The following is a 12,464-nucleotide window of genomic DNA, read 5'->3' on the forward strand; positions in this document are numbered from 1 at the left end:
TTATGGCTGCTCAGGTTTACACTCTTATAGTTTCATTTCTGAATAAGTTAAGTACATTTCTAAAAACTGAGAATAAAAACAATGTCTTGAGGATTATGTTATCTGATGAACCTTTTATTGATCTGACAAAGACCCATTTTATAAAAAAAAGTGTCATATTTTGTTTTTTGAAGCATACTTGATGGTATGAAATGATATTTCTAGCCCATACTTTTAATGATTTAGAATGACTCACTAAACTTTATTCAAGGCCAGTACATTGGCTTACTCGTGTAATCCCAGCACTTTGGGAGGTCAAGGTGGGTGGATCACTTGAGCTTAGGAGTTCAAGACCTGCCTGGGCAACATGGAAAAACCCCAACTCTACAGACAGTAGAGAAATTAGGCCAGCATGGTGGAACATGCCTGTAGTCCCAGCTCCTTAGGAAGCTCAGGTGGGAGAATCATTTCAGCCTGAGAGGTTGAGGATGCAGTGAGCCATGATCGGGCCACTCCACTCCAGCCTGGGCGACAGAGTGAGATACTGTCTCATAAAAATAAAATTTAATCCAAATGTGATTAATTTCCATTTCTCTAAAGTTAAAAATTAAGTGAATTCCAATATCATCACTAATATGCAAACTTAACTTTTCTGTTACAGTTTTCCCAAGCAGTTGAAGAGGAAAGCTATTCTCATAATTAGCCTAACATGCGTAGAAAAGTTTAGAGATTATTTTTTTTCTTTTCCTTTTTTTTTTTTTTTTTTTTTAAGATGGAGTCTCGCTCTGTTGCCCAGGCTGGAGTGCAGTGGCACAATCTCGGCTCACTGCAAGCTCTGCCTCCCGGGTTCACGCCATTCTCCTGCCTCAGCCCCCCAAGTAGCTGGGACTACAGGCACCTGCCACCATGCCCGGCTAATTTTTGTATTTTTAGTAGAGACGGGGTTTCACCTTGTTAGCCAGGATGGTCTCGATCTCCGGACTTCGTGATCCGCCCACCTTGGCCTCCCAAAGTGCTGGGATTACAGGCGTGAGCCACCATGCCTGGCTGAGATTGTTTTTTTCTTGAATACTTAAAATTGTAAGATTACTACCATGGTTAGTTTTTTATTTGATGTTCCATTTATACATTCGTTAGCTCTGGAACATATAGATCCTGTTGTTTTTAAGGTCTCTTGGTTGTAGAGAAATAAGAGGCTTTGAATTTGTTTCAGGCTTACTTCATACTTGAGGCAGTTTAGAAGGATAAATGATCAGTGTTCAGATTTCTTAAAGCAGTATTTTATAATGTCATGATGATTATCTTTTCATTGTTACTACCAGGTTCTTTTAGAAAGGGGAAATTGAAGTAGGACATTGAAGTGGGACTGGGGAGGAGTTAGCAAAAAATGTGTCTATTGATTGCTGCTTGAGCCAGGAATTGGTGGTAAGAGATGTGAACCATTTTAGTGAAGTGATTTTTCAAACTCTTTTGACTGCAACACACAGGAAAAAAAATTTTTTACGTTGTATTCAGCACATAATTCATGTATATATTTATATATATAATAAACAGACTTTTCAAGAAACAGTATTTTACCTTACTATGTGTACATGCAGTCTGATGTTTCTGTTCTATTTGATTTGAAATAATTGCTGCTTACATACCACTAAATTGCAGCTTGCAGTTTAAAAAATTTTGCTTTAGTGTACTAATTACCTGTGTATGTGGAGAAATTCACCCTCTGTTAGCAAATAGAAGATTGTAATTACAATACATTCTTACTCGTATGTCTTATGTGAGCATTTAATAAAAATAAATTAATGAAATATTTTACAGGCATTTTGTCATGATAAAATATAAGCAGCTTTGCCCAAGCAACTTGGTCTTTTGGGGTCAAAAAATGGTTTTGACACAGGGTCTTGCTCTGTCACCCAGGCTAGAGTGCAGTGGTGCATTCATGGCTCACTGCAGCTTTGACCTCCTGGACTCAAGCAGTTCTCTCATTTCAGCCTCTTAAATAGCTGGGATTACAGGCATGTGCTGTCATACCCAGCTACTTTTTGTAGAGACGGGGTTTCGCCATGTTGCCCAGGCTGGTCATGAACTCCTGGGATCAAGCAATCTGCCCACCTTGGCCTCCCAAAGTGCTTGGATTACAGGCCTGAGCCACTGTGCCTGGCTTTATTTTTAACATTATATTTCAGCCCTCTTTCTTTTTAAATAAAAAGATGTTTAAACATGAATAGAAATTATACTGATAGGTCATTAGAAATGTAACTAGATTAATTTCAGGGGCTTTCTTAATCACTATATTAGTCTAAATCTTAATGGAGAGGGAAAAATTAGCATGCTTTAACCCAGGGGTTGGCAAACCTTTTCTGTAAAGGAGCCAGCTAATATATACTTCAGTTTTTGTGGGCCATACCATCTCTGTTGTGGCTCATCTCTGCCATTATAGTGTAAAGCCTAGACAGATAAGCAAGTGAGCGGCATGGCTGTATTCCAATAAAACTTTACTTATGGAAAAGCAAATTTGAATTTTATATAATTTTCACGTGAAGGTTTTTTTTGGTTGTTCTTTTCTCCAAACATTAAAAAATGTAACCACCACTCTTAGCTTGTGGGCTGTAAAAATCAGATGATGGGCCAGATTTGGCCTGTGGGCCATGGTTTACCAGCCCTTGCTTTAACCTAAAAATGGAGAAAATCAGTAGTCCAGAAGAATAAAATTTAGCAAGCATAGTTTAGAATATGAGTAGCAATATTAAATCTCTAGGCATATATATTTTGATTTTTGTGGATATTAGAACTATACATTTTTGTGTTGTTTTTTACATTATATTTTGCAGACAGTTGATATTCATAAAGAGAAAGTTGCAAGAAGAGAAATTGGTATTTTGACTACCAATAAAAACACTTCAAGGACACATAAGATTATTGCTCCAGCCAACCTTGAACGACCAGTTCGTTATATTAGAAAACCTATTGACTATACAATTCTAGATGATATTGGACATGGAGTAAAGGTAGGTATAATTTTTTTCAAGCTTTTAAAAGTGGTAACCCATAATGAAACCAACTCTTGAGAAAATTAAGCTTTTTATCTGTCTTTCTTTCCTAGAGGACAAAGTCTTGGCCCAGTTGTGGTTGTGAAGATTCCTTGCTACTATAACTGTTTTACCCTTTTTGCTTTTTCTTAGTGATGTATTCTCAAGTTTTAAACAGTCATCTTTGAATGAATTATATTTGCTTAGTTATGATAATACCTCCTATGGTTTGAGTAAATAAGTGTCGTGTAATCTTTCCAATTTTAATTTAATATGACTGATTAAAAAATCATTCATCATGTTATTATGAAAGTGTTTACCTTATCTCAAGTATTTATCAGCAGACTTTTGGCATTAGTTTTCAAAAACAACATATATTAATAGACATGTACTTTGAATTTTTCTAAAATAATTTTATCCCAACATTTTGGGCAAGAATAGTGTTAGGTAAAAGTAATAGGTGAATTAATATTGCCACTGCTTTTGAGTGTGTAGCTATTACATATTTTGGCTGTCTTTTAAGATGTATTTGGGTGCCTAGAACATGCAAATTTCATTTAAATTGGTGTTTGAACTTAATGATTCAGAGCTTTAGCTGAGTATTAATTTATGTCTGATCAGTAGTTTGAAAGACAGTGACTTATCAGATGTGACTAAATAAATATACATGCTTATAATGATACTGTACAGTTCATGTAGTTGATTTTTTTTCTAATATAAGCATGCTTAAAAAACACTGTTATGGATGGAAATCAGTTAAATCTAAATTTAATGTAGATCTAGGTAAAAAGAAAATATACACTGTAAATTTATTTTTAAAATCTCTTTGTCTTCAGAGTTTTGATGCAAGCACTATTATCTGGAGTATGATATTTAATTTAACTTTTTTGAGACAGGGTCTCACTCTGTCACCTAAGCTGGAGTGCAGTGGCACAATCATAGCTCGCTCCAACCTTGTACTCCTGGGCTCAGGTGATCTTCCCTTGTCAGCTTCCCTGGGACTACAGGCACGTGCCACCATGCTGAGCTAAATTGTTTGTTTGTAGTGACAGGGCCTGTCTGTGTTGCCCAGGGTGGTCATGAACTCCTATACTTAAGTGATATTCCCACCTTGGTCTCCCAAAATATTGGGATTACAGGTGTAAGCCATCGTGCCTGCCCAATATTTAATTTTATAGCCAATACCTACATGCATTTAGATTACTAATAAGAGCATGTTAAAATAAGATGTGTAATTGGATGGTTAGTTAATAACTGAAATTTCTTGTAACTTGGGAAAATTTATTCAAGGCTAACAACTGCTAATGGAATATTTTAGAATACCTCCAGAATCTAATGCCAAAAAGACACTTAGAATATAAAAGATGACATTTGTGTTTGCCCAGTTACATAAGAAAAAAGTAATCCCATTTTTAAAAAATATATAATTCATAGGTTTACATCCCCCATTCTTATAATCCTCAAAGTAAAATGTTTTTCTTTCAGGATTCTAGCCCCTTCATTTTTTGACTTTCAGTGTTTAAGGGTCATTAATTTGAAGAAATCTTTAATAAAATTAAATTTTGGAATAAAACAGTATCTTAAATTCATCAGAGAAACTTCTGTTCATGACACATTCTGCTTTAACCACTCTTTCTATGATCTACTGAAACATTATTTTGTTAATGCTGAATGCTTAACTTGTTTTTTCTTTTTTTCCTTTCTCTTCACATCTTGAAGTTTCAACTAACCTTTCAATGCTTTTTTTCCTTACCTCTTTTATTTGCTCCATTTATGCATTAAGTGGTTGCTTAGATTTAAGGTAAGAGATTCCAGGGCTGGATTTCCATTCTTTGTTCTTATGTAGAATATTACATATGGGGAGTTAAAGAGATAGTTAACACTTGGCCTTTTAAAACCCAATAAATAATTCCTCCTTTTTGTTTTATTTTTTGTCGTGCAACTTTGTGGTGTGTCTTCATGTTCCTTGAGGGCAGATATTTTTGTCTATTTTGTTCACTGCTCTATCCTTTGTGCCTAGAACAGTACCTGACACACATTAGGTGCTTAGTAAATATTTGTTGAATGAATGGTTATTTTGTAATGTTAATATATTTTGTGAAACTGAAATGTAAGCTACCCTATCATAAAAATGTTATGAAATATAATTAGCTGGATTTTTATAAATATAGAGACTTTGTTATGAATCGGAGGGCCAATTAATGTGCTTTATTTAACCCTCCCCCTGTGTAATAGCCTTTTTATTCTATAAATGGTGTGCTTTCTGATATACCTTATGGACAATATGTCATTATCTTTTAATCAGTATAAAGAAATTGAGAAGCAGAAAATATTCAATGACACGGGTTTTTTTTTAAGTTGCAGTATCATATTTTGTAGAAAAATTATTCTTTTTTCCAAATAGCTGTATAAAGAATATATTTCAATATAAACTGTAAGAGCTTTTAAAGGTGAATATAATTATATGCAAAACATCAAAAGCTCATGATAATGTTTAACAGAATATCAGTTAAGAATTAGAGATATTTCCTGTAAGAATTCGTTTCAATAACGTTTTGGTATCGTGGAGGATTTGTGATAAAAGAAATTCAACTATATTCAAGAAGCCTGCCTAAAATACAAGGTTACTACAATTATATACAAAACTTAGCATGCATTTCTTCTTTGATTTTTTTTTGTAGGTGAGTTTTATAGTTTATTTTCAAATATATATTCCTCCCATCTAATACCCATTATTTGCCATATGTTTAGTGTAGAAAGTGATGACAAGATGACTGAGTTCTGAATCATTAACTAGTACTAACTATGGCCACACAACTTTCACCTGCCCGTGGTAGGTAGATTTGATTAGAAGAGCCCAGGCATATGGACTCCTGTATTATTGATTGGATTGTTGGTTCCAAATCCTCAGTCATGGTGAGTAAGATGTGGAATTGTGAAGAAATCCTTTTGCTTGAAATAGGTGGGTTGCAGTGAACTAGACCAAAAGCAGACTGTGGCTGCTTTGGCCCTTTTACCCTAAAGTCTGTATTCAAATTTTGACCATTGATGTGTTAACCTCCAAAGTGATAGAAATACACGGAAAGTTTAACTGAAGAAAAAATACAGAAACACACAAATTCTTTACCCTTAAAGTTTAGACTAGCTTGCCCAAGCTACTATCTCATGCTTGTTTTCTCTAAGCCCCAGTATGATTCCTTCTTGATGTTCCTGCGTCAGGATCTGTTTCCATTGTGAGAGATAGGCCAAACAGAGTCTCCTAGAAAGATCTAATGAAGAATCACACTTAGATAAGATCCCTGAGCTTTTTGGAGACCTGTGGATTCTAGCAAGTGTCTTAGAAGTCTCCTGATGAGCAATAGCATTATGGATTCCTTATCCTCATTTTAATCAGGGTAGCTGATTAAATGTTCAAAATTTAAAACCTATTTAAGACCTAGTCGTTTTTCTTTCTACTTCTTTTTCTCTTTCTCAGCACTTTTTGAGCTCTGTCTTTGCTGCTCCCATTGCTGTCATACTTTTTATACTTTTCAGACAGTCTCTAGAGAAAGTCATCATACTTTAGGACCAGACATGTGGGATTTGACTCAGAAGAGACCTCCTTGTTTAAAAGTTTAACTTTTACTATTTTATACAGCATGTTTGATGCTTAATTGTTCTTGTCATCTGAAATTTGGATTAACTGTTTTTCTTCAGTCAAGTTACAAATTTAAGAGTTAATAAGATTTTTAAAAACACTATGGTAATAGTTTTATAGCAAGGGACGTACAAGGTCAGTAGATAGAATGCCATATTGGAGGTGTTTTCATATATACCTAAGGCCATATAAAAGTTGAATGTACGTTGAACTGGTTCCTGTTCCATACTCTTGTTTTTTTTTTTTTTTTGGGAGACAGGGTCTCACTCTGTCACCCAGGCTGGAGTGCACTGGTGTGATCATGACTCACTGCAGCTTTGACTGCCCTGACTCAACTGGTTCTCCTGCCTCAGCTTCCTGAGTAGTTGGTACTACATGTGTGCACCACCATGCCTGGCTATTTTTTAACAAATTTTTTGTAGAGATGGGGTCTCACTGTGTTGGCCTGGCTGGTCTCAAACTCCTGTGCTCAAGCCATCCTCTCACCTCGGCCTCCCAAAATGTTGGGATTACAGTTGTGAGCCACCATGCCTGGCCAGTACTCTTTTAGTAGTAAAAAGAATTTTAAGACCCTGTTACTGAGGTCAGTATGATGTGTTTGTAATGAATTTTTCTGTTGAATGCATTAAAATTGTCACTAATGAAGCTAAACTTAAGTATTTTAAAAATAAGCATATTAGTTTAATCAAAAGTAATAAAAACTTCTGATTTTTAATGTATTATTTCAGTTGAACATCGCCCAAGCAGATTCTTTTTTTTTTTTCTTTTTTTCTTTTTTTTTGAGACGGAGTCTTGCTCCGTCACCCAGGCTGGAGTGCAGTGGCACGATCTTGGCTCACTGCAACCTCCGCCCCCCGGGTTCAGGCGATTCTCCAGCCTCAGCCTCCCTAGTAGCTGGGATTGCAGGTGCCTGCCACCACGCCTGGCTAAGTTGTGTACTTTTAGTAGAGACAGGGTTTCGCCATATTGGCCAGGTTGGTCTCAAACTCCTGACCTTGTGATCCACCGCCTCGGCCTCCCAAAGTGTTGGGATTACAGATGTGAGCCACTGCACCTGGCTCAGATTCTTTTTTTTTTTTTTTTTTTTTTTTTTTTGAGACGGAGTCTTGCCGTCGCCCAGGCTAGAGTGCAGTGGTGCCATCTTGGCTCACTGCAGGCTCTGCCTCCTGGGTTTCACGCCATTCTCCTGCCTCAACCTCCCGAGTAGCTGGGACTACAGGCGCCCGCCACCTCGCCCGGCTAATTTTTTGTATTTTTAGTAGAGACGGGGTTTCACCGTGTTAGCCAGGATGGTCTCGATCTCCTGACCTCGTGATCCGCCTGCCTCGGCCTCCCAAAGTGCTGGGATTACAGGCGTGAGCCACCGTGCCCGGCCAGATTCTTAATAATTAATGAGCAGGGCTTAAGGGTTTTACAGCCAGCAAATTAAGAATATAATACTTTTAAAAATTTTGCTTAAGATCTTGAAGATCCATCATTTAGCCCCATGTTTAAAAAATGGACTGTTTTCACTTGAGTACTATTTTTAGCAAGTATTTGTCATTCCTTACAGAAATATGATAAATTCCCCTTATATTTCTAGCTTTCAGGTACAGTTGAAGGTACACTCTTAAAAATTTATCCGACACAGCACCTGGAGGAAAAGCTTTGTAGTAACATCAACCTTTGAGAGACCCATCTGTTTTTGCCTATAAGTTCCAACCTTAAGCCATCAATTCTGTTTTGACAAAAGCCAGTTGTTAGAATCTGTTTTCAAAATCAAGCAGGAGTTTGTCCATCTTTATTTCTCTTGTTTTCTTCTGCTTTCTTTACCTGTTTCTCTTTCCTCTTACTCCTAATCTTATGTTCCCTTATTCTCTGTGTTTTATTGTTGGACTCTTGACTCGATAGGCTTTTTTGTCTTTTAACCCTTTTACTAAAAATCTTAACCTCTGTCCTGAATTTATACTCTAATTCCTGGTTTCAGCTTTGATTTTCCTCAGAGGATCTTTTGGTCCTTTTCCTGGTGTCCCTTAGGAGTTGAAGTAGGAACATACATCCTCTGAAGAGAGGGATAGAGGTCTCTAGAAAGCCAAATAATTATGTACTAGATGGGACTATAATGGGGAACAAAACTGGACAGAGAATGAAGGCCCAAAGGTGACTGACCTCAGCTTTTTCCCATCCTCACTATTTCACATACAGACACAACCTACACACACTTCCCCTCTTCTATTTGTATGTTTAAATTCTCTTTTCTTTTTTTTAAAGAGATGGGGTCTTGCTCTGTTGCTCAGGCCAGAGTGCAGTGGCATGATAGCTCACTGTATCCTTGGGCTCTAGTGATCCTCCTGCCTCAGCCTCTCAAGTAGCGGGACTACAGCCACTCCTGGCTGTTTTTTTTTTTTGTTTTTTTGTTTTTTTTTAAGAGACGTGGTCTTGCTGTGTTGCCCAGTCTGGAATCCTGTTCTTTTAAAACTTAACAAGTTTAAGAAATTATTAGGGAAGTTTCATAGAGAAAAACCAGCTCAGGTTTTTCTCTATGAAACCTTCCGTAACCTTCCCACATTGATATTTCTTTTTTTTTCTATAGAATCTGTAGACACTGCTTTTTTTTTTTTTTTTTTTTTTCACGTGGAGTCTCACTCTGTCACCCAAGGTGGAGTGCAGTGGCGCTATGGCTCACTGCAACCCCTGCCTCCTGGGTTCAAGTGATTCTCCCTTCCTCAGACTTCCAAGCAGCTGGGATTACAGGCATCTGCCACCACGCCCGGCTAATTTTTGTATTTTTAGTAGAGACAGGGTTTTGCCATGTTGGCCAGGCTAGTCTCTGAACTCCTGGCCTCAGGCGATCTGCCCACCTTGGCCTCCCAGAGTGCTGGGATTACAGGCATGAGCCACCATGCCCAGCCAGACATTGCTTTTTATTTTAGGCATGTGAGTCTTATTTATTTCAGAATACCTTTAAAGCAGAGAAATCATTCTATAGACTGTTTTGTCTCCTTTTTTTTTCCCCGCAGGCTCCCTTCCTTTTTTTTTTTTTTTTTTTTCACATGCCTTTACTCTTGTACCTAGAGGGTCTGGTAGGAGATTAATATATAAGGTGTATACCACACATAACATTTTAGGATGCGTCTGCCACTGTTCTGTGGTAGTAGGTCATCTGTTAATGGGAGATTTCATAGCAGAGGTGATGTCTTCTATGAATTAGAGATACTTGGCTGTCCAGGCATGATATTTGTAATGAATATCATATCAGTATTCAAGGAAGTATTGAATGTACCAAAGAAGGTAGAGCAGGATAGGTAGGAGCATTGTAGAAAAACTATTAAGTCACAATAATTGGCTTAATGTGTGGTGCCAGTTGTAGTGATCTCCAAAGCCTGGTCATAAAGGAACTGCTTCTACCTCCGGTGGTATTTGCATTCCTTCATCATAGCCTATTGGGAAAGTGTTTGAGCTGTGGCCATGCATTAACCTTCATCACCTAAATGAAATATTTCTTCTGTTTTGGAGGTTTCTCTCTGGTAGGGAAAAAGTGGGGACTTTTCCAACTTTTCTTTCTTGTACCTAATACCTGCTTCACTTAGCTCTTGAGGTCTTTTCATTTTATGGAATAAAAAAATACATGACAAAATTATGATTGGTATCGGCCACCAGAGTATTGTTCTAATTTCCTAAACTGCTGTGTGTGCCTGATGATAGTTCTGCTATGTTTGTAACTTTAAAAAGTATTTCAAGTGAAATTACTATTATGAAGTGGCTGCAGTATTGCTTTGTTTTCCTTGTCTTGAGTTTATGGTATATGTTCTGTCTCTCTCTCTGTCGCTGTCGTTAAGTTCCTCTCCATCAGCACATAGAGATCTCATGTTTTGCTACTTGTCAGGAAATGTTTTCTCTCTTAAATACTTCCCTCAAAATAGTTTTTTTAGGATCAATCATGATGGCTGTCTAGTAAATATATTTTTATATTTGCCAGATTATTTTAGTTCTGAAATATAGTTTAACTTTAATTATAATATAGATTTTACCTATTATAAAAATTGTTTTGTTTGGCATTTATTTCTGTTCTTCCTTTTCTTCAAATTTGATGGCAGTATTTATATTCTGCATAGCATATTTATTGTTTTACTTAGCATAGAAACATTTTTCACAAGGGAAAAGCTGCCTTGAGGAAATATTGAAAAACTCTTTTAATAGAAAGGTAATGAAATATTAGGTATAAAATTAGATTGTTTGGACATTCTACAGAGACTCTTATTTCTTAAGTGACTTATGTTAGTCATCCAATCCCATTAACCAAACAAATATACAGTCATTTGATGATTCTATAGATCATAAAATGTACCAAGTTATATTCATAGAAATGTTGGCCAGGTATGGTGGCTCATGCCTGTAATCCCAGCGCTTTGGGAGGCCGAGGTGGGTGGATCACCTGAGGTCAGGAGTTCGAGACCAGCCTGGCCAACATGACGAAACCCCATCTCTACTAAAAATACAAAAAGTAGCTGGGCGTGGTGGTGCGCCTGTAATCCCAGCTACTCGGGAGGCTGAGGCAGGAGAATCGCTTGAACCCAGGAGGTGGAGGTTGTAGTGAGCCGAGATCAGGCCATTGCACTCCAGCCTCGGTGACAGAGCAAGACTCTGTCTTTAAAAAAATAATAATAATAATAAATGTCCACCAGATTTTAATATATAGATTGTTTATTTTATGCTATTTTTTTTGGCGGGGGGCGGGTAGGTCCAAAGACTTACAGAAGATACTGCAATTTAAACAAAAACACCTTGCATACCAAAACTTAAAACAAATATAAGCTGGAAAGCTCTTTTCAAATATTTTAGCTATCCCATGTATAGAATAAAATTCTCTCTTAAATTCCTGCTCCTTTTCCTTCCTGTTTCTCAGCAAATTGATGTAGTTTTAGTGTTTGGTTCACTTCTCCCTCATCACTTAAAGTAACTTTGGGTTTTATGTTGTTTAAGGTTGAGCTTAAAGGACTTTGGTTACCACTTTAAAAAAATCTTCTGGTTTCAGAAATTAAGATATGCCGTTTTAAAAGCTATTCATTATTTGTCATATTACTCCTAAAATTTTCCCCAAATGTGGATTGATTTTTTTAAAAAAACTTTTTCTGGCATTTTCATTTTAAGATACGAGTAGTATACCCTCCGCTTATTAACGAGAGGGAGAGCAAGGATAAGTTAATCTTTACTCTTACTTGATAATGTTTGTTTTTATTGTTTAAAAGCAACAACAAAAGGATTACAGATAAATGCTTCACTTTAAAATATTGACATTTCAAAGGTATCATTTGTCATTAAAGATTGTTTTAACATCACACACAACTTGTTCACTGGGCTATTCATTTGAAGAATTTGTTTCTTGAGATAGTATTTCTTGCCTATTCAAATAACAGGTAGTATTTTAGGATTTAAAAAAATTCCACTTAAGCCAGGGTTGGTTTTGATAGCCTCACTTCTCTGTATACGATTATGATTTGCTTTCTTAAAATTTATATTCTGAAGTTACAGTTATAAATGTATTCTGATTTCAGTGGTATGATGTCTTGCAATTTTATTTAGAAAGTATAATTTGACTACTCTAGCCATATTATTTTTAGGAAAGTTGAGGTCCTTTTTCAAAATATGTCTTGAAGATGGAAATTCAAAATATTAGGGTCTTAAAATAGAATCAGATATGAACCTGTGTGGTGAACATTAACCCATTGGTAGTCTCAACTTGAGACTGCATTTGAACTACACTTGTGAGTGATTTTTCTTAGCTTTTTGAGATAGCCAGGGCTTTCTGTATAAGTGCTAACATACTCCTTTGGTGACCT

General features: G+C 36.5%; 1 protein-coding gene across 50 annotated transcripts in view; it reads left to right on the top strand.

Annotated features, from left to right (window-relative positions):
• The window catches only part of ABI2 (abl interactor 2), a 130,765-nt gene that overhangs the window by 48,607 nt on the left and 69,694 nt on the right, over nucleotides 1-12,464 (top strand). For 25 of the 50 annotated variants that reach the window (XM_055379450.2, XM_055379451.2, XM_063695117.1 and 22 more), the window contains exons 3-4: nucleotides 2,811-2,987; nucleotides 4,792-4,809. In XM_055379450.2, the coding sequence (XP_055235425.1) occupies nucleotides 2,811-2,987; nucleotides 4,792-4,809 (195 nt within the window). The remainder of the gene's footprint in view (nucleotides 1-2,810; nucleotides 2,988-4,791; nucleotides 4,810-12,464) is intronic. The other 25 variants (XM_063695119.1, XM_019022354.4, XM_019022336.4 and 22 more) reach the window with 1 other exon arrangement.

The sequence above is a fragment of the Gorilla gorilla genome, chromosome 11 (genome assembly GCF_029281585.2).
Source record: "Gorilla gorilla gorilla isolate KB3781 chromosome 11, NHGRI_mGorGor1-v2.1_pri, whole genome shotgun sequence".
Taxonomy (NCBI): domain Eukaryota; kingdom Metazoa; phylum Chordata; class Mammalia; order Primates; family Hominidae; genus Gorilla; species Gorilla gorilla.